Raw genomic sequence first — 22,075 nt, forward strand, 5'->3', positions numbered from 1 at the left:
TCATATCATTATTCATCATCATATATTTGTACCCTGCAGGTGAAGCTGGGTGCAGGACACAAGTTTGACAGAGATGTTGAAGTGCTGATATATTACAAAGATGCCCACCAGCCCACTGCTGTGGTGGAAGCAGGACAGGCCTCTGCAAAACCTGGTGAGTGCAAATGTTTGTAGTTAGCATGGGAAGAAAGATTGTTGTGTCTTCATCCTCCAAGCAACAAAGTGATTGTCGTTGACTTTTCTGTGCTGTGTTTCAGGCACTCTGATGGGTGATCCAGTGGTGATGGTGAGCCTGTTCCCTGAGTTTCCTCAGTCTGTCATGTCTTCAGTGGCTTCCTGTGGAGAGTTTGTGTTACTCGTGGATCGATCTGGAAGTATGGAGGACCCAATGAACAACAAAGACAGAAATCAGACTCGCATAAGCAGTGCAAGGGTATTTATTGTTTGTTCTTGGTGTCATTAACTCTTTCATTGTCTGTCTATACAGTGATCTTCACCTGGTTTGAATCTTTCTTGTAGGAAACGCTGCTGCTGCTGTTGAAGAGTCTACCAATGGGCTGCTATTTCAACATCTACAGTTTTGGATCCAGCTATGAGCACATCTTCCCGTGAATACATCCTCATTTATATTTTCAAAGTGTGTCTTTGGTTTGAAGAAGAGTCATGAACACATTACTTGTGCATGTGTCTGTGTGATTGCAGTAAAAGTGTGGAGTACAGTCAGCAGACCATGGAGGAGGCCCTGAAGATAGTTGGGACGATGGAGGCAGATCTGGGAGGAACAGAAATTTTGGAGCCTCTCAAGCATATTTATGAGCAGCCCTGCATTCCCAGTCAGCCCAGACAAGTAAAACACACACACACACACACACACACACACACACACACACACACACACACACACGCGCGCGCGCGCGCGCGCGCGCGCGCGCTGAACCGCATTCACGCTCGCACACAGAGTGATGTCTTTTGTAGGTTTCAGTTTTACAAAGCGTGTAAAATGTAACTTTACCTGCACCCTTTGATTTTATCATTAACAATATTAACAGTGAACTGAAACCCAGCCTGGACTCAGTCACTCCATGTTTAACGAAAACATTAAAAGGACAACTTAAAGCTCGTGTCCGGAGTTTTGAAAGAATGAGAGTTTTTTTTAATCCAACGTCTCGAGGTTCCGCTCTCCCGCTACTTTAGTGAGCGACCAAGCCACGCCCCTGTAATTGTGTACGTGCATTTTCCATGGGGTGAAAATGAGTGCCTCCGAGTCCGCAAGCATGTTTAGCTGTTTACGGTGGATGTTCAGCAGACAGTGGGTATATCCAAGTTGATGGTACACTGAGATCCTACGTCAACAACTCAAAATCTACAATATTGCAGTAAAACAAGCACAAACTTCCCATTTCTTTCAAATGATCCCAGATGATTAAAACAACCCCTGGGTTCCTCTTCTCCACCTTCAACAATTTTCTTTTTTTTAACCAAGGTCTTTTATTGTTTTTGATTTTCACAATAATAACAACAAAAATCAGAATCAAACCCCATCCATCCCTACCCTCCCTCGAATTCAGGGTCAACCACCTTCAACATTTTAACAGGCACTGTCAGACACACTTTGTGAGAACTTTGCAGACCACCTCAGAACTAAAATCATGGACATCAGGTCCAGTCTTTTCCCTCAACAAGTTTGATCAGTGAACACAGCTGAACCGTTGTCCATGTCTGAGGAAACACTGGACAGTTTTGACCTGGTCGATGCGAGGGCTCTTGGTCAAGTTTTCTCCCAAGTAAAACCAACAGTCTGCCTTTTAGATCCATTCCCACATCACTTTAAGGTCATTTAATGGCTTCTTTGAGCAAAAATTTCTCAATTTGAATTTCTCTCTTCAGACAGGTGTCTTCCCCTCATCTTTAAAACGGCGGTGGGGAAGCCCCTTCTGAAGAAGAGTAATTTAGATACTAATTTTCTTAATAAGTACCGACCTGTTCTCAACATACTGTCTGTACGTGTAGTTACAGTAGCTACAGACAGCTTGAGGGTTCTGCGCAGGATCTGGACAGAGATCTCAGATGTTGTTCCCGGTATTTCCTGGAACCATGCATCTGGCTTGGGGGTTAATCCCCCTTGTGCCCCGATCACTACGAGTACCACTGTTGCCTTCACACCCCAAATCTTCTCCAGCTGCTCTTTCAGCCCTTGGTATTTCTTCAGCTTTTCGTGTTCCTTCTGTCTGATGTTGCTGTCACTGGGGATTGCTACATCGATCACTACTGCTCTCTTCTCGTGTTTATCCTCCACTACTATGTCAGGCTGACTAGCCATCACCAGTTTGTCTCTCTGAATCTTGAAGTGATTGAAATGACTGTGAATGGTTGACCATCCATCGACAACAACACAGCGCACATTTTATTATATTTATCGTTCATAGGTTTTTATATTTTTATATTTGAAAACACAACAGACGATAGAGCTGTTGTTGTTGACCGTGTTTGCACAACAGCTATTGCCCGGAAATTGAATTGTTTTTGGTTTTTTTTTTTCTTCCTAACAGAAGTTGAACTCTGTCCAGTGTTGTGGCTGAGTTGTGTTTCTTCAAACTTTCTTTTTCAGCTGTTTATTTTCACTGATGGAGAAGTGGGAGACACTAAAGAAGTCACTGATCTGGTGAAGAAGAATTCAGCCTCCCACAGGTATCCATCCATCCATCCATCCATCCATCCATCCATCCATTCGTTATCTGCCGCTTATCTGGTACCGGGTCGTAGGTTGCGGGAGCAGCAGACTAACGGTGTGTTTCAACCAGACGCGATGCAAATTTTTTGTGCGATGAGATTACAAACAAAGTCAATGTAATGACGCAATTGTCGCTCAATCTTGAGCGGCGGGCGGCGGACAGCGAGCAATGACATGGTGGGCGGCCGGCGGAGAGCGTTTCCAGCGAAAAATCCACGCGCCTTTCGACTTACACTGCCAGTCGGCCCCGCCCACCGCTCACCGCCTGAAGCCCGCCGCTTCATCACTCATCGCTCGAGTTGAAATAATTGAACTTTTCAACCGAATTCGCGCCAGGACAGCCTATCAGCCTGGAGGTCTTCACGGACGTGCTGACGTAGGGCATGCAGGACTCCGACCGTGCAAAACAGTGGGCGTGATGCCAAGGCGAGCGGCTTGCGGTGAGCGGCGTGCTCGCGTGTTCACCGCTTCTGGTGGAAACCGGGCATCAGCCTGAAGTAGCGCTGGAAACGGCCGTCCAGGCGCAGCTCCTGCAGAAGACGGTGGAACTCACTGAGCTCATACCGCCTCCATAGGGCAGCATGCATCCAGAAGCGACTGCAGCCAGGGCTAACTTCCACATGCCAAATACAGAGCAGCGATGGTGGCAGGCGGAGCCATCTCAATCTCAGTCTTTATTTGTAAAAGCACTTCTCATATTCATAAAAACAATGCAGTGCTGAACAGTAAAAACAGTCATAAAAACAAAAACAAAAAAGAACAAAACCGCATCATCGCTCAGTACGTGCGCACATGCACACACACACACACACACACACAGACAGCCGGGTGCACACAGGACTGTGGGACAAACATCAGAAGAATCCTGCCCACTGCTGCTGTGCAGGAGACGGTGATGAGGAGGGCTGTGATGTTTCTGCAGGATGTTTTGTGTTGCATATTTGTACCAGTGTGACACGTCACGCGAATGAATTCACACACCAGCGATAAAACTCGTGCGTCTAGCGCAGCACTATCACCGTCTCCTGCACAGCAGCAGTGGGCAGGATTCTTCTGTTTGTCCCACAGTCCTGTGTGTGTGTGTGTGTGCGTGTGTGTGTGTGTGTGTGTGTGTGTGTGTGTGTGTGTATGTGTGTGTGTGTGTGTGTGTGCGAATCGCTGGAAACGCTCGCCGTTCATCGCCTGCCACTCGAGATTGAGCAACAATCGCGTCATTATATTGACTTTGTATGTAATCTCATCACCTGAAAAATTTGCGTCGCATCTGGTGGAAACACACTGTAAGCAGGGATACCCTGACTTCCCTGTCCCCAGACACTTCCTCCAGCTGGTCTGGGAGGATCCCAAAGCATTCCCAGCTTGTCCCAGGTCTTCTCTGGGGTCTCCTCCCAGTGGGACATGTGTGGAACACCTCCAGTTCAGGAGGCATTCTGAACAGATGCCTATGCCACCTCAGCTGGCTCCTCTCGATGTGGAGGAGTCTTGGCTCTACTCTGAGCTCAGGAAGCTCATTTCGGGCACTCGTCTCTTTGGTTAGGACCCAAAGCTTATGTCCATAGGTGAGAGTGGGGGTGTAGATTTTCATGTAAATCGAGAGCTTTGCCTTTCAGCTTAGCTCCTTCTTCACCACAATGGCCCAATACAACAACCGCATCGCTGCAGACGCTGCACCGATCCATCTCTCAATCTCACGCTCCATTCTTCCCCCACTTAGTAAGTCAGTAATTTTTATTTATATAGCACCTTTCACAGGCAGAACGCCACAAAGTGCTTCAAAGCATATATAAGACAACAATAAAAACAACAGTTAAATGCAGATAAAATAGTCAACATTAAAAGGAGAGCATACAGGCCCGCAAAGCTAAGCAAATGCTTGGGAAAACAGAACGGTTTTAAGTTGTGTTTTAAAAGTGTCAACAGACGCAACTGAGCAGAGAAAGAGCGGGAGATCATTCCAGAGCCTGGGAGCAACGGCCTGGTATGATCGGGCTTCTCTGGTCATAAATCGAGTATGTGACACATATAATCATCAAATTCTGATCCGCAGACCTGAAAACCCTCGCAGGGGAGTAAGGCTGGAGCAGGTCACAGATGTAAGAAGGAGCTTGGCCATGCAAGGCCCAAAAGGTTAAAACCAAAATCTTAAAATTTACTCAGCAAGAGACTGGTAGCCAGTGAAACTCCTTTAAAATGGGGGATATGCGAGTCCACCTGTTTGTGCTGGTCAATATGCTCGCTGCAGAGTTTTGTACAAGTTGCAGCTTCAAAAGCTCCTTCTTGTTCAGCCATGAAAACAGGCTGTTACAATAGTCTAAACGTGAAGAAACAAAGGCATGAATTATGAGCTCTGGATTGTTGCATGATACCGTTTTCCTAAGTTTAGAGATATTTCTTAGTTGAAAGAAACAGTTTCTTGTTAGCTGCTTGCAGTGCTGCACAAGAAAAATGTCTTTATCGAAGAAAACACCCAGATTTCTAAGGCACAAATTCGCAGACTTCCCTAAGTCACCAAGGTACTGTTTGATCCCTGGAATTGAGGCATCAGGGGCAACAACGAGTGTTTCAGTTCTGTCTGCATTGAGCTGAAGAGAGTTTTCACTGAGCCATTGTTTTATTTCTGCCAAACAATGGAAGAAGGAATCGAGCTTCTTTATCTCATCCAGCTGAAAAGAACAATAGAGCTGGATGTCGTCAGCATACAGGTGGTAAGAAACATCCTTGAACCTTTGGATGGTCTTACCCAGGGGGATCAAGTACAATAAAAAAAAAAAAAAAAGGGCCCAGGACGGAGCCTTACGGCACCCCGCACACCAGATTCATGGACTCTGATTTAACCTGGTTTGTTAACACACAAAAGCTACGTCCAGACAAATATGAGGTGAACCACTGGAGAACCGACCTCGACAGTCCCACATGGTCCCTTAATCGATTCATCGGGACCTGATGGTCAACAGTGTCAAAAGCTGAGGACAGATCCAAGAGAACTAGCACAGTGCATTTACCCGAATCGGCAGACATCATTATGTCGCTGGACACTTTCAGTAGGGCTGTTTCCGTGGAGTGGTGCTTACGGAAGCCAGATTGAAATTTGTCAAAGAGGTAGGTCGAGGTAGGAAGACAGCTGATTGCAGACCACCTTCTCAAGAATCTTTGACAAAAATGGCAGCTTAGAGATAGGCCTATAATTATTTCAGTCTGCCGAGTCTAAACCTCCTTTTTTAAGTAAAGGCTCCACAATGGCATGCTTGAAGGCATTTGGAAACACACCTGATGACAGAGAAAGGTTTATCATTTTGGTGACCCGGGGACCGACTGCCTCCAGTACCTCTAAGAGCAGCCTGCAGAGGATGTCACTTCTGAACAGAACGGCAAGATACCAGAACTCCTCCACCTGAGCCATTATATTTCCACCAACTCCGAGAGAGCAGACCACTTTATTCCGGTTGAGGACCATGGCCTCAGATTTGGAGGTTCTGATCCTCGTCCCCATCACTTCACACTGGGCTGCAAACCACCTCAGTGCATGCTATACGTCAAGGTTTGATGAAGCCAACAACATAACGTCATCTGCAAAGCAAAGACAAAATTCCATGGTCCCTGAAAAAGACCCCCTCTGTCCCCTGGCTGCATCTCGAAATTCTGTCCAGAAAAATTATGAACAGAACCGGTGAGTAATTTGGGTGGGTAATTCCAGTCCTCGAAGACCACAATCCCACATGTTTTCAATGTTCCGCTGCTTCAACACACCTCAGTTTAATGAATGCTTCATGATGAAGCTCTGCAGAAAGCCTGAGAACGAGGCAATCATTACTATCTGGTGTGCTGACGTGAAGACACATTGAAGACATGCAGGAATACGAAGTTGCCCCCCCCCCACTGCCCCAGTCTGCCAGTCCAGAGGTGCTGTCCCTGACCGCCACGTGATGCTACAGAGACGTGTCAACCAAGACAGTCCCTGCACATCCAGACACTTAAGTACTCAGGGCGAATCTCATCCACCACCGGTACCCAGATCTGGGAGTGCAGCTCTTAAAATAAAACATCTTTTAATTGTGGAAGAAAACTGTTGTGTTGCAGGTGTTTCTCCTTCGGGATCGGGGAAGGAGCCAGCTCTGCTCTCATCAATGGCTTGGCCAAAGAGGGAGGGGGTCATGCTCAGTTCATCACAGGAAGTGACAGGATGCAGCCAAAGGTAGAACGACACACACAGACGATCCGTCACATCACATCATGAAACAGTACATGTGTTTGAGATTGTGGTCACGACAAAAGTGAAGCATCTCCTACAAACAGTTTTCATCTGAATATTTCAGGTGATGCAGTCGCTGCGGTTCGCTCTGCAGCCGGCTGTGATGGACATTTCCATCACATGGGATTTACCAAAGGACGTGTCTGTCACTGTCCTCTCTCCACCAATCACAGCACTGTTCCAGGGTCAGCAGTTACTGGTTTACGGCCAACTCAGTGGACAGGTATGAGCTCCGTCTTGTCATGAAAATGTTTTGATTTCATTAGATGTACATTACAGAGTGAATGATGGTGTGTTCCTCCTCTGTCATACTGTGTCAGAGCTCCGAGGCTGCAGAGGGCTGTGTGATGGTGAAGTACAGCCTGGCAGGTCATCCCACTCAGAACCAGCTGCACTTCAGCCTGAAACCTGAAGAAGATACTGGGTAAAGCAGGATTCAGTCATCACAGCAGCTCCACATTGTACAGAAGGCCGAGATAAGAAAAAAAATCATATTTTCACAGGATTGGTATTTAATGAGAAAAAGACTCAGTAAAAACAGTAAATAAACACACTGCAATATTTACAGCATCAAAGTTTTCAAACTTTTTAAAAAGTTCAAATATATACATATTTACAGAAATTGAAAATGGATTATGTTTGACTGGCAGAGGAAGGTTTTTTGTTTTACTTTTTATTTTACCATTTTCAAATTTTAATTATAACCAACGCAATCAACAACAAAGGAGAAAAAATAAAACCCAAGAAAAACTATCTAAATTGAGACACATTGGGGGAGGTTTTTTTTTATGTTTTTGTTGTGCCTTGAGGAAGTGATTTGACCTTGAATACAGCCCATTTCTGCCAGTTTTATTCTAAATGCCATTCTCTGACTCTCAAAGTAAAAGTTCAGTTTTTCCATCGTATCTATACTCTCAATATTGAGAGTTCAAAAAATGCAGTTCCTGATGCCCCTGTCACTCTGCTGTATTGAGTCCGCAAAGGTCTGCAGATGACCGCAGGAACCAACTGCAGTCCGAGATGGTGCATATTTATACATCAACTGTCCAAGATTAATCTGCAGCATGCGGCAGGAGTGTGACATGCATCTCTGAGCGCTCATGGTGAACGCCGACAAGAAAGTACACAGTTGTAGGAAAAAATGAAATGCCACGTATGATCCCACAAATAGTAGATTGATCTGGGATTGTTAATGTACAACCCTGCACCATCCAGTCTGCCACAGTATGCAACAAAACATTAAACATGTTTCAATTTTTGAAAAAAATGTTTTGGACAATCTCAGAAGGCTTTGGGCTGTGATGTTATTCATTTTGCATCATTTCACAATGCAATTCATCGTCATGAACCAGACAATTTGCCTTCTACGGCAGTATGTAGTCCGTTGTGAATCAGGTTACCGCTTTTCGTACAAGCGTGCACCATCATGCACTGCTGAGCGTGGCCATCCACAGACCTCGACGGACTCAGTACGTCACTGTGAAGGGGTACTAGGGTATTAATGACATTTGGTAGTGTTGCATCCTGGATGGAGGCTGCAGCTATCTGCCACTGAAGGTGCTGTCAGTAACGACACAGACACACAAAAATACTGGCAAGCTTGCTGAATATCTGCAGTATTTCTTTTTTGCATCCAGTCGTATGTACATTACAATATACAGCCTCCTGTGGAGCCTCACTGGCAGGTCTCCACTCATCATTGGTTATGACTGCTTCCATGTTGTTGTTTCAGCCTTACTCTGATTCAAGGTATTTGAGAGGCAGGAACCCGTTGACCGATTGGAGTTGCCGTCACTGCAGGGACTCGATATTTGTTGGTCTCAGTCAGGTGTCTGTGGGTCTCCTTCAGTGTGTTTCACTCGTATCTGGGACCCTGTGAGGTGATGCAGAACTCTACATAGTATGGGGCTCCAAGTACAAGTCTAATCTCACCACTTTTCAAAACCAATTTTCATGGAAAAACCATAATCTTTTCATCAGATCAGTAAATTATTTGGTAGGTTTTTAGTAGCTGTCATGTACAGGTCTAACTGAAGGAACCAAATTTGATCTTTTGTTTAAAGCAGTGAAACAGTGTGACTTACAAAAGAAGTTTGTTGGAGACACGGTGTGAAATGTGTCTGCAGGTTAACAGTCCACAGGCTGGGAGCTCGGACTCTGATTCGCTCTCTGGAGATGGAGGGAAGAGAGAGCAGAGGGGAGCAGCACACAGGAGTGAAGGAGAAGGTGGTGGCTCTCAGCATCCAATCAGGAGTGAGCAGTTGTTTCACTGCCTTCATTGCTGTCAACAAAGGTGAAGGCGAGGCGATCCAAGGACCTTTGGTGCGTCGAAATGTTCCAACACCTGGTGAGTGGATTTCCAACAGCAGTTTTCCTACGAGTTTGGGTGATTAGTTTTTTTGTTTTTATTTTTCATTTGTAGAGTTGGTGATCAGTCTCTTTCTCTCTCTTTGTTTCCCAGGAATGATGATGAGAAAGGCCTGTCACTCTGCGACATGTATGTTACTTTGTTTTCAAATGAACAGACATTGATGTTAATAATAATAACTAGAATTTGGCACTCAGAGAGCGCAGACCTCCGCCACAGCTCAAATCAGTCACCAACAACAATAAAAAATTCCTGCATCCAGACAGTGATCCGGATCATCACCAAAATTTAATGGATTCTAAGTTAACCCAAGACTCACCTTTCCCCAAAGTTTCATTGCAATCCGTCCATAACTTTTTCCGTAAAGTTGCTAACAGACCAACCAACAACAAACCAACAAACCGACGTGATTACATAACCTCCTTGGCGGAGGTAATAATGATAATAACTAGAAATTGGCACTCAGAGAGCGCAGACCTCCGCCACAGCTCAAATCAGTCACCAACAACCATAAGAACACCATATATAATCACACAACACTGTGATTAGGGGTGTGATCGGAGCGGAGCGCTGCAGCGTGCGGTGTCTCTCTCTGTCACCCTGTCGCCCTCTCTCCCTGTGTGTGTGTGTGTGTGTTTATCTGAAAAGGAAAACCGAAAAGCAACATAATTTATGTTATTTTACTTCATTTTAATTTGAAAATGGACCGGATTCTCTGGCATTTTCCGTTCCCGACTGCCTGTGTGGTGCGATCTGCTCTGTCCAGCTGTACAACTGGCAGTGCACGGCGTGCGCGGCTTGCGGAGAAAATAGAGAGGAGTGGAGCGCCGCAGTCCACAGTGCGAGCCGCTACGCACGCGACGGTCCCCTGCGCTTCCTGTATGAACCGTCAGATAGGTTAACAGGGGTACCGATCTGAAAGTCGGTGCGCAGCGCTTCCACTTCCGCGTCGGAAGAAGCCATCCTGTGTGAACCAGGCGTTTGTCGCCCCCTGTCGGCGGGCCTGCCCAACCATGTGAAAGACTCCCTATCTGTCAATGATAAAGAATCCTTTAAAAAAAAACCCTGGATCCAGACAGTGATCCGGATCATCAACAAAATTCAAAGGATTCTAAGTTAGCCCAAGACCCACCTTTCCACAAAGTTTCATTGCAATCTGTCAATTACTTTTTCCACAATCTTGCTAACAAACCAACCAACAAACCAACATTATTACATAACCTCCTGGCGGAGGTAATAATAATGATAATAATAATGATACATTTTATTTATAGGCACCTTTCAAGACACTCAAGGTCACCGTACAAAGAAAACAGAATAAAAACAGGATGTTTTGATGTTACAATCTCAGGACACTGAATCTCACAGCATGTTGTTTTCCCACTTAAATTACGTACATCCCTTTCATAACAGTTGGAGTGTTACAATATTACTGTGTTGGAATTTCGTTTCATTGTTATTTTTCATTTTACAGTTGAATATCTCTCTCTTTCTTTCTCTCCCAGTGATGGACGTCAGCATGGCATGTTCTAAATCCAGACCCTCGGCGCTGCTAATGAGCCGTCACTTTTCTGAAGCATGTAAGATTAAGCTAGAAGTTCATTTTCCATTGAGTAAACATTGATGTTACTCCTCTCAGGACACTGAAGCACACTCCACCACGTTGTTTTCCAAATTAAATTACATACCTCCCTTTCATAACAGTTGGAGTGTTACAATATTAATGCTTTGGAATTTAGGTTAGAGCGTGATGTGCTCTGCTGGATGGGTCATCCTCTTGCTTTCTTTCAATACTTATTATTTTGGGGGGAAGATGAAGAATGGTGCTCTTGTCAGGAATCTCTCTGTTTCTTCATGAAGTCTTTGTGCATTTTCAACTCCACCCGGTGTCCATGTCTTGTCTGTTTCTGTCTCTCCTGTATGTCGACACTCCTCACTTCCAGTTATCCTGTCATTCCTGTCTCTCTCCTCCCTCTGAGTATTAAAGCTCGTGTCTGGAGTTTTGAAAGAATGAGGTTTTTTTTAATCCAACGTCTCGAGGTTCCGCCCTCCCTCTGCTTTCTGAGTTACCAAGCCACGCCCCTTTAATTGTGCACGCGAATTATCCGTGGGCTGAAAATGAGTGCTTCGGAGTCCTACAGCATCCTACATGTTTAGCGGTTGACGGTGGATGTTCAGCAGACAGTGGATATATCCGAGGTAAGCGTGGCGGCTGCCGGGCAGCTCACCTCTGCCTGGGCGAGTGGCCGTGCTCTCTGGCTGCGTGCACAAGTGGATTGACAGCACGACAAAGTGGAAGCTCAAAATCTGTTGGCTGAAGCTGACTGGCGCTTTTACGGATAACATGGGGGTCTATGAGACGAAGGCGGAGCTCATAAATAAATTTTTATATTGCCTTATGCTAATATTATATTGTAGTATTGAACCAGACTGACACATTTAAGCTCTGTTAAAAAAAGATACATACATTGATAAACAAACGGAAACTCCGGACACGAGCTTTAATATCTCCCCTTCTGTGTGTCAGGTCCTCTGTGTGTCACATGTTCTCATGAAGACGTCCAGCACTTCCTTGTGTCTGCTCCCTGTGTTTTGTGATTTTCTCGTATTGGACTTACTGCTTGCTTTTTGATCTTGCCTCTGTCTCACACATTTTGGATTCTTCAGTGGACAGCCCCTTCAAATCTGGGCTGGTACATCTTGGTTTCCTTGTGAGGGTGGAGAGGGAGAACCGTTTCGGACATGTATCCATGGCAAATCAGTCAATCAATCAAATTCTCTCTCTTACCCAACAAACATTCAGCTGGAAACCTCAGCTCCCGAATAACCAACAAAAAAGAACTTCATTCTGCAATACAGGGTGATGCAGGGTGTGCTTAAACTGCTCACACTGCTCCGTGTTTCTAAAATCTGTTTTTGTGCTCATTGAGTTCGTGTCAGAAGAGGAGAAATTCTAAAAGATCGAGTTTATTTGATATTTTCTTGACCTCCTTTCACCTACTGTCCTGATGTTAAACCTGATGTTTTTTTTCTCAATGTAGGTGATGCGAAGCCTACGGTTTTCCATCGAGCAAGTAAGTAAACACATCTCAAATAAAAAAAAAAAAAATTAACATTTAAAGCCTCTCATATGTTTAGTATTTCACCTGCACTGTTATCTGCAATGAAGAATGATGCTGAAAATCTAAAAACTAGACAGAGTTCCATGGCTTCACTTGTTTTGAGATACTGAACATCAATGATGATCTGTGCACTGTTTAAATTTAAATGCAGAGAAAATATTTACTCCTGAATTCATTGAACACCAGTTAGCTGAAAAGGTGATTTGGGAATCACCATGAAACACACACACAGTGACTGAGAGGATGAAAAGTGTAGTACATGGCAAGTTTTTACCAGAAGAGACAGAGATAAGTAAGTGAGACACTTGAGAGGAGGTGTTGTTGTGAAAGCCGTGGAAGGTCAGTTAAATGGCGCACACTGATCAGGTCGGGTTTATATCTTGCTGGTTGCAGAGGTGAAGAAAAGCAGAGCCATTCACAGAACTTCCCAGAACATCAACTGCAACAAAAAATTCACTTAATTTTTTCTTAGTTTTTGTTTTTCTTTTCATTTTTTCATAACAGACACAACATATGCAGTTCAAGAACATAGAACAGGCAATGAAATTTGAGGAGTAATAAAAAACAAAAATCAAAGGGCAGTATCCTGCTGGCAGCTACATTCTATTTCATCCATCCTTTCTATGCACCACTTGAGCTTTCAGTTGTCTGTCGCTGTCCAGGGTCCTGAAAAATTTCACCCATTTATCATCCAGCTGTGTTTCTTGTCATCCCAGGCAAAGCCAGTTTGTCCATTGTGTAGATTTTTGTGCTGGACAACGATTACATTTCTTAATCGTGATTAATCACATAATTTTTCTGCGATTAATCACAATTAACCACATTATGCGTGAAAAACAAAAATGAATTCAAAAGTACTCTGTAATGATCATCCTGACCCGAGCTGGGGGACAGGGATTTTTTTTTTTTTTGCAAGAATTTTTCAAGAAGCATAATTTTACATTAATAATTTTGCATTTCATGAAATATGATTTGCAATAACTTAAAATACCAGGTCTTTACCAAGATTGCCACCCCCTGACCCCCGAACACACACACACACACACACACACACACACACACACACACACACACACACACACACACACACACACACACACACACACACACACACACGTTTGTAAAGCTATATGTTGTGAGGACATTCATTGACATAATGCATTTCCTAGCCCCTCACTCTAGCCCTAACCATCAAAACTGAATGCCTAACCCTTAAAGCGATACTTCAACATTTTGGCAAATTGGCCCATCTAGGGCAATTCGGTAGTCATTTAGATATATATATATATATATATATATATATATATATATATATATATATATATATATATATATATATATATATATATATATATATATATATATATATATATATACAGGACTGTCTCAGAAAATTAGAATATTGTGATAAAGTTCTTTATTTTCTGAAATGCAATTAAAAAAACAAAAATGTCATACATTCTGGATTCATTACAAATCAACTGAAATATTTCAAGCCTTTTATTATTTTATTATCGCTGATTATGGCTTACAGCTTAAGAAAAGTCAAAAATCCTATCTCAAAATATTAGAATATCATGAAAAAGTATACTAGTAGGCTATTTAACTAATTACTTGAATCGTCTAAATAACTCGAAACACCTGCAAGTGTTTCCTGAGCCTTGAAAAACACTCAGCTTGGTTCCGTAAACTAAATCACAAGTATGGGGAAGACTGCTGATCTGACTGCTGTCCAGAGGACCATCATTGACACCCTCCATCAGGAGGGTAAGACACAAAAAGAAATTTCTCAAAGAGCAGGCTGTTCACAGAGTGCAGTTTCAAAGCACATTCACAAAAAGTCTGTTGGAAAGGAGAAATGTGGCAGGAAACGCTGCACAACCAAGAGAGATGACCGCAGGCTGAACAGCATGGTGAAGAAGAGCCGCTTCCAGAATTTGGGGGAGCTTCAAAGACAGTGGACTGAGGCTGGAGTCCAGGTATCAAAAGCCACTGTTCACAGACGTGTCCGGGAAATGGGCTGCAATAGCCGTATTCCCATGGTCAAGCCACTTCTGAACTCAAGACAACGGAAAAAGCGTCTGACTTGGGCTATGGAAAAGAAGCACTGGACAGTTGAAGAGTGGTCCAAAGTCCTCTTTTCAGACGAAAGCAAGTTTTGTATTTCATTTGGAAGTCAAGGCACCAGAGTCTGGAGAAAGGCTGGAGAGGAGCAAAATCCAAGTTGCTTGAAATCCAGTGTGAAGTTCCCACAGTCAGCGATGGTTTGGGGAGCCATGTCAGCTGCTGGTGTTGGTCCACTGTGTCTCATCAAGTCCAGAGTAAATGCAGCTGTGTACCAAGAGATTTTAGAGCACTACATGCTTCCTTCTGCTGAAAAGCTCTATGGAGATGATGATTTCATTTTCCAGCATGATCTGGCACCTGCCTACAGTGCCAAAACCACCAGTAACTGGTGTACTGACCATGGCATTACTGTCCTCGATTGGCCTGCCAATTCCCCTGACCTGAACCCCATTGAGAATTTGTGTGGTATTGTCAAGAAGAAGCTGAAAGACACCAGACCCAACAATGCAAATGAGCTAAAGGCCGCTATTGAAGCATATTGGGCATCCATAACACCTCAGCAATGCCACAAGCTGACTGCCTCCATGCCACGCCGCATTGATGCAGTAATTTGTGCAAAAGGATTCCCAACCAAGTACTGAGTGCATTAATGGACATTTTCAAACGTTTGATTTTGTTTTGCTGTTATAATTTTGTTTTTTTACTTGGTCTGAGGAAATATTCTAATATTTTGAGATAGGATTTTTGAGTTTTCTTAAGCTGTAAGCCATAATCAGCAATATTAAAATAATAAAAGGCTTGAAATATCTCAGTTGATTTGTAATGAATCCAGAATGTATGACATTTTTGTTTTTTTAATTGCATTTCAGAAAATAAAGAACTTTATCACAATATTCTAATTTTCTGAGACAGTCATGTATATATATATATATATATATATATATATATATATATATATATATATATATATATATATATATATATATATATATCATATCTCAGTCTGTCTTGCAGTGACAGACATGTCGTCTTCCAAACTGTCTGTATCTGATGGCATTCCCACAATATGTGTGTATTCATTCCCTCCAGCATGGCAGGTTTGCCTTTCAGGTTTGCCTCTCTTGACCTTGGGTGTGATAAAAAAATGTGTTCAGATGTTTCCAGAACTCCCAGCATGTTTGCAAACTGGTAGATATTTGGTGCATTTTCCTCATATTCTTTCAATCTTCATCAAAGATGTGTATGTTGAGTTCTAATTCCTGTTTTTTTTTCTAAAGTTAATTGCGATTTTGCTTCTTGATAGTTTTTGGGAAAATGTAGAAATCTTTCATAGTTTTTTGACCTTACACAGGTGTATCTTGGTCTATCTGTGTTGCTGATTTAACTTTTGTTTGTATGAAGAGTTTTGACTGTCACTTTGCCTCTTTGATCTTCAAGGCATACCAGATTATTGTCTGGTCTACCTCTGCATTATTGTGTTCCTCTTTCTATAATTTCTTCTTTTACCTTCTCTTTTCATTGTTTATTATTTATTGAGTCTCCATGCTGTATGTCGTTTCCTCTTATTTACACTCATTCTGAAGCACATGGCATTTTGGTCTGACACGTCTGCCCCACCAATCTCACATTCTTTCACTCTTTTTCGGAAAAATATAGTCCATTCCAGAATGAATTTTATGCAGGTCTTTTGAGGCTGGTTTTAACCAGATTGTGGATCATAACATTGTTCATGCCCCCCCCCCCCCCCCCCCCCCCCCACACACACACACACACACACACACACACACACATGAAGATTCCCTGTGCTGCACAGCAATTGCATCGAAAAGGCACCAACACTCATTTAAACTGCTCAACACTTTAATCAGTAAAAGATGTTACATCCCAGCATCCATTTAGTAACAAAACATTTTCCTTAACAACTAGACTGCAGAATGTTCAGAGACTGTGAAGTATTAAAATACTGCAAGAAGAGTGATGTCCATGAGATCGCAAAGATGAGGTTTTTTTCTTGAGTGCAGCTTCACTTTTTGATTTTTTTCAAATCATTTTATTATTGAATGATTGTTTTAAAATCCCTGCTTTCAATTTTGGCTCCAGCCTTGGCCACTGCTCCCAACGATCACAGACTCAATTTGAGACTGTAGACCAGCAGTTGACCAACATACTGACAGTTCAGGACTATCAAGGTTTGCTGCTTGTGGGGGAGCATGATGGGAAGACGTCAAATCTTCCACCACAGCAATGGGAATCATGTGAGGAGTGATATGTTTTCTTGACTTCCTCTCATCTGTTGTCCTGATGTTATCTTTTGTTCTTTTTTCAATGCAGTTGAGGCAGTGCGGCGCATTTTTCGTCGACCAAGTAAGTCAGAAAAAAAGAATATTATTTAAACGCTGAAAGCTTCTCATGTGTTTCATATTTGACCTGTAGTGTTTTCTACAATGGAAATTGATACTGGAATCTAAAAACTAGACATAGTTTTTATATTTCTCCTTGTGTTTTCAGTTTCTGAACATCAATGATGCAATGATTTGGCTTTCATGCATGGAAAATAATTCTGACTGAATTCAATGAGAAACAGCAAGTTTAAAATGGTCTAAGAGTCACTAAGTTAGTGCAGTGTGCATGGTGAACTCATTTAAAACTAATAAAACTGTTTTGCACAGATTGAAAATTTGTGTATTAATTTAAGGATGTCTGTCCAAATGTCTTCAGCTAACTCCTGTCCCAAATCATCCTCTCACTAAATTTTAATGGTGTCTTATGGCTCTGGATGAAGGATAAATATCTGTTTGTAAACATGAGAGATTGATCCCTTATTACTGAGAAGGTTTGTTAGGGGAGCATCAAACACAGATTCCTCTGAGAGGGCTGGAAATGAGGGGAAGGCTTTTTGGGCAACCTGTAGGTATGTGAAAAATATTTTGAAAGTCTATTTTTCAGAAAGCTGCTGGAAGGAAGAAAATATATTATCTATGTAGTTGAAGTTCTGAACACCCAGATCAAACCATCTCAGGAAGACACTGTCTTCAAGAGGAGTGTGAGATGGTGATTTCCCTTCTCACTGGGACCTTTGAGTTTTGTACACTTTCATGATTACATAGAAAAATGCTTGTGAACGTTTGGAGGTTGTGTGAGGAGTGAGTTGTGGATGAGACGGCCACACAGGCCTGGGTGAGCCCATCTCCGTGTGCTTTCCACTATTACTTAAACGTCCCTCATCGGAGAGCACATGCACTTTTTTTTTTTGACCTAAGCACGATGGGCAACTAATGGGTAGAAGAGACTGTAGGCCAAAATGCCGTATTAAACTGGGTCCAGCGCGCAGGGGCACACACAATCAAAGATGTTTTTATTAGAATCTAAGCAACTATCCAATCTTGAACGTTAAAACAATGATGTCAGAAATTTCATGGTTTGAAAAAGTAACTTGTATTTGTCACAGACTGCTGCTAATAACTACACTGTCTCCTGCTTCACTTTGTAGAGTAAAGAAAAAAAAAACAAGCTGAATTATGAAATACCTGACAATACCAGCCTGGAGTTCCTGTGGCTGCTGTCTGCAGTCAACAAATTGTCAAACAAACTGTCTTTTTAGAGAAGAATGTGTGTAAAATGTAAAAGCTCATTATAATAAATAATTCTAATTCTGTATTGCCAACAATTTAGGACCATTTCAATGTTGTGAATGATCGTTTTTCTTTAGACCCAAACATATAGAAGTGCCGACTGTGACCATTTATAAATGTTTGACAAGACCTCTGATCTGAAAAGAGCCAGATTGTAACTTTGAGACCTGAACGCCTCAAAGCTGAGCGACCATCAGCTGCTGCATCCTAACTCCTGAGAGCAACACGATAATCACTGAACAACAAGATGAAGAGAAAACAACAAGCAGAACAGCAAACAGCCACGCTAAACCCACAAATTAAACCTATCAGAATTTCTCCAAGCCACCACTACGCCGCTCAGATACTTCTTCTCAGATATGCCAAATATTACTGTTCGCGGCCGCCAGTTGCCGACCACTGGTGTACAGTACGATCTTCTGACAGTGCTTACAGATTGTCCTTGACTTGACTGTCACTCAGTTGCCGGTCGTTATTTCCACCGGGACTCAAAATGCTGCAATGCAAACAATTTAAAAGTGGTGGAGGCATCTTCAATGCTGATATTTTCAGAGTCCGACATCACTCTGGCTGTTCTCGACTGCCACTGCTGATTTCCTTCACCTCCTTCTGGCCAGTTTCTGACAGACTACATGTGGCAAAAGCCCATTACTGCCACCCACAGGTCACAAATGGAAGTTTGTATAACTCACAGTCTGATGGGCTTCTGCCCAGTGCCTGCCAGACGGCTTTTCACTTGAATGAGAAATATCAATCTCAAGCTGCAGCGGCACGAGATCTCATCACACCCTGAATGTTGGCTTATTAGCTGTGTGTTTTTCTTAATAGAAATTTAGGAATAGACATATTTGATCAACGTTCCTTAACTGAAACCAACGATTTCTCGTGATTTTTGTGTATTTACTGACAAAGATATGGTTGGAACAGCCCAGTGCTCATTTTCACACCTCACTGTCCTTTAAATGCAGTTGGATTTTTGATGAAGAATAACAAGTTTAAGTTAATCTTTTTTTATTCCTTTTGAGATAGAAGTTTTGGTGAAGTTTTGTACACTCGTTTGGGTAGTGCGCTATAATTATTAATTAAGTTTAAAGTTTATTAATGGAATGCCCCTTGAGATGTAGCATCTCGTTTTCGAGGGGGTCCATAAACACACACATATATAACACAATTTACAATAACTGTTCGCGTTTATGTGTAAATGCACACATTTACACATAAACACACATACCCACACACACCCACACACACACACACACACACACACAGGACAGACATGCTCCTTTGTTCCCTCACCCCCCAATCCTCCATGAATTCTAAAACAGGTGACACATCATTGACGGAAGTTCAAAGGGGAAAAAAATAAAATAAAAACATAAGCAGGAAGCTTTAAGGTGTGAAAATAATAAGGATTGAAATGGACCCAAAAATGTTACATCGCGAATGGATAAAGGTAACCTATTCCAATCAAATGGAGCCCTACACTGGAAGGCTCTGCGACCACTCTCTTTGTTTTAAATTAATAAATGGGAAGAGCTCTTTCTGCTATTAGACAATGTGCTTATTTCATGACTGACTCATCAGTCAAATATGTCACACAGTCTTTAGTGCTATATCATCTGGATTATTGCTCAGTAATATGGTTGGGTACCACAAAAAAAGATATTAACAAACTTCAGGTTCTGCAAAACAATGCCGCACGTTTGGTTCTTCGCTGCCCTTTTCAGACTCACATTGACTATATGCATCAGAGTCTGTCATGGCTACATGTGGAGAAGAGATTACAGAGGAATCTTGGAGTTTTTTTCAGAATATATGAATAAAAATGAAACCTTGGCCTCTGTATGAAAAAATTACCTACGTTCATGAATGCCATACTCATTTGACTAGGCGCCATATGGCAGATTGCATACCGCTTCCTAAGGCTCAAACAGGTGCAATGCAAACAGAGATGTACAGGGCAGCTAATCTGTGGAATAAGTTACCTTTAGCTATAAGAAAGGAGAACAACATAAAAGCTTTTAAAACTATGGTCACGAACATTTTTAAAGCTTGATTGTATCGTAGGTGCATTTTTCGTCTTTGTTTTTGTTTTATGTTTTAATTGTAGCATTGCCTTGTTCTATCTGGTTTCATTCTATTTAATTGTGTGTGTATACATATATATATATATATATATATATATATATATATATATATATATATATATATATATATATATATATATATATATATATATGTATGTATATATACATATACATATGTATATGTATATGTATATATGTTCCTTTTTCTTTTTTTATTTCTTGTATTCTACTGTTTGATGGTTTTATGTATTGCATTTTATGATTGTTTATTCTGTTTATTCTGTTCACTGTTAGTGTACTTTGCTCATGTTCTTATTACTAAATTGATAATTGTTTTATGCAGTTATGGACCCCAGTAAGACGAGTTGTCACCCTGGTGACAACTAATGGGGATCCAATCTCTAATAGATAAATAAATGAATAAATCGCAAATTCATTTAATTCACTATTCAAAATTGTCACACATCATTTTCTGTAATTTATCCATACTCATTAACTTAGGTATTTCTGACATTGTAGACTGATAAATAAAATCTTATGAGTCAATAATTGGATGGTTAAATAGCTGATTGACACATTCCCCAGTATCTCATTGTCTAGTATTATTAATTTATAGAACGCATTTTAACCCAATTAAGAATTTTACGTTTGGATAAATTACGTTATGTTTTACTTTAAACAATCTGTTACACCCGTAATCGATGATTGTATCAGTAATCCACAGTCAGTGACATGTAATTATTGATTGGTTATTGAGTTCATTTTTCTGTGAAGTTACTCAAAGTCAATAATTACTTTTGGTAATCCATGCTTTTTGTATATCAACACTAACAACCAAACGTGACATTCCAACACCCTGCTGTCGAACAACAAGCACGTGTGTGTGTGTGTGTGTGTGTGTGTGTGTGTGTGTGTGTGTGTGTGTGTGTGTGTGTGTGTGTGTGTGTGTGTGTGTGAGTGTGTGTGTGTGAGAGAGAGAGAGAGAGAGAGAGAGAGAGAGAGAGAGAGAGAGAGAGAGAGAGAGAGAGACTGACATTTCCCATCGTCTGCAGTTGCATCAAGTGTCTTGAAGATGGATGAATGAACAATGAAGAAAAATGAATTTCTTCCTGAATGTCTTCCTGATTGTTTTCTTGCATGTAGCGAACATTTGAAGGCAGTTTTCTGCAACTTGAATTTTTCTACTCAGTCTAGTTAGTACAAGAATCAGGCATTGTTTGGTAATTTGAAGTGTAAGTTTGGCAAAATTTCACATGTAATAAATAGTAAGACAACACTGTGACAGACTGAGAAAGCCACAGCAGATTGCAGAAACCCTGTTGTTCACTTGAGTGTTGGCTTTTAAGAACATTTCAGTTTATTTTATTTTGCTTCATTCATTGTAAAAATGAAATAAATCAGTATATTAATGCAGAATAACTTTGTGGCATGATGCAAAAAGAGGACAAGGTCATTGTTCATGTTTCATCTGTCAAAACCAGACATCGAGCACCCTGTTTAAGCTGCACTCCTGAAAGTTTCTGCAGCTAAAAAATGTCTTCAATGTCTGTAAAATAGAGGCCAAGCTGCAAGAATTCCCAAGAGAATAGCTTTGATGATGGTGTGATTGATTTTGGCTTTTCTAAATGTCTGTGTTCAGCCTTCATGGATTTTCTCAAACGTGATTCAGGTAGAATTTTTTTTATGAAATGCTATTAAAAGTATCCTTTTATCCTTTTCTTCTGCAATGTGGTTACCTTGGTACTGTCTTTTTTTTTGAGAGATATTTTACCTGAATTGAATAAAGTTACTTGGAACAGTCAACATGACAAAATGAATC

General features: G+C 41.7%; 2 protein-coding genes across 5 annotated transcripts in view; both read left to right on the forward strand.

Annotated features, from left to right (window-relative positions):
• Positions 1 to 22,075, forward strand: part of LOC115400507 (von Willebrand factor A domain-containing protein 5A-like) — a 58,894-nt gene that overhangs the window by 35,993 nt on the left and 826 nt on the right. The gene's annotated exons all lie outside the window — the stretch shown is intronic.
• LOC115400502 (von Willebrand factor A domain-containing protein 5A-like) overlaps positions 1 to 22,075 on the forward strand; it is a 49,396-nt gene that overhangs the window by 3,601 nt on the left and 23,720 nt on the right. For 2 of the 4 annotated variants that reach the window (XM_030108421.1, XM_030108422.1), the window contains exons 6-18: positions 40 to 154; positions 258 to 433; positions 520 to 608; positions 703 to 847; positions 2,609 to 2,688; positions 6,809 to 6,923; positions 7,045 to 7,203; positions 7,301 to 7,404; positions 9,107 to 9,327; positions 9,442 to 9,477; positions 10,854 to 10,928; positions 12,390 to 12,422; positions 16,869 to 16,901. In XM_030108421.1, the coding sequence (XP_029964281.1) occupies positions 40 to 154; positions 258 to 433; positions 520 to 608; positions 703 to 847; positions 2,609 to 2,688; positions 6,809 to 6,923; positions 7,045 to 7,203; positions 7,301 to 7,404; positions 9,107 to 9,327; positions 9,442 to 9,477; positions 10,854 to 10,928; positions 12,390 to 12,422; positions 16,869 to 16,901 (1,381 nt within the window). The remainder of the gene's footprint in view (positions 1 to 39; positions 155 to 257; positions 434 to 519; positions 609 to 702; positions 848 to 2,608; positions 2,689 to 6,808; positions 6,924 to 7,044; positions 7,204 to 7,300; positions 7,405 to 9,106; positions 9,328 to 9,441; positions 9,478 to 10,853; positions 10,929 to 12,389; positions 12,423 to 16,868; positions 16,902 to 22,075) is intronic. The other 2 variants (XM_030108418.1, XM_030108420.1) reach the window with 1 other exon arrangement.

This window comes from Salarias fasciatus, chromosome 14, assembly GCF_902148845.1.
Source record: "Salarias fasciatus chromosome 14, fSalaFa1.1, whole genome shotgun sequence".
Taxonomy (NCBI): Eukaryota; Metazoa; Chordata; class Actinopteri; order Blenniiformes; family Blenniidae; genus Salarias; species Salarias fasciatus.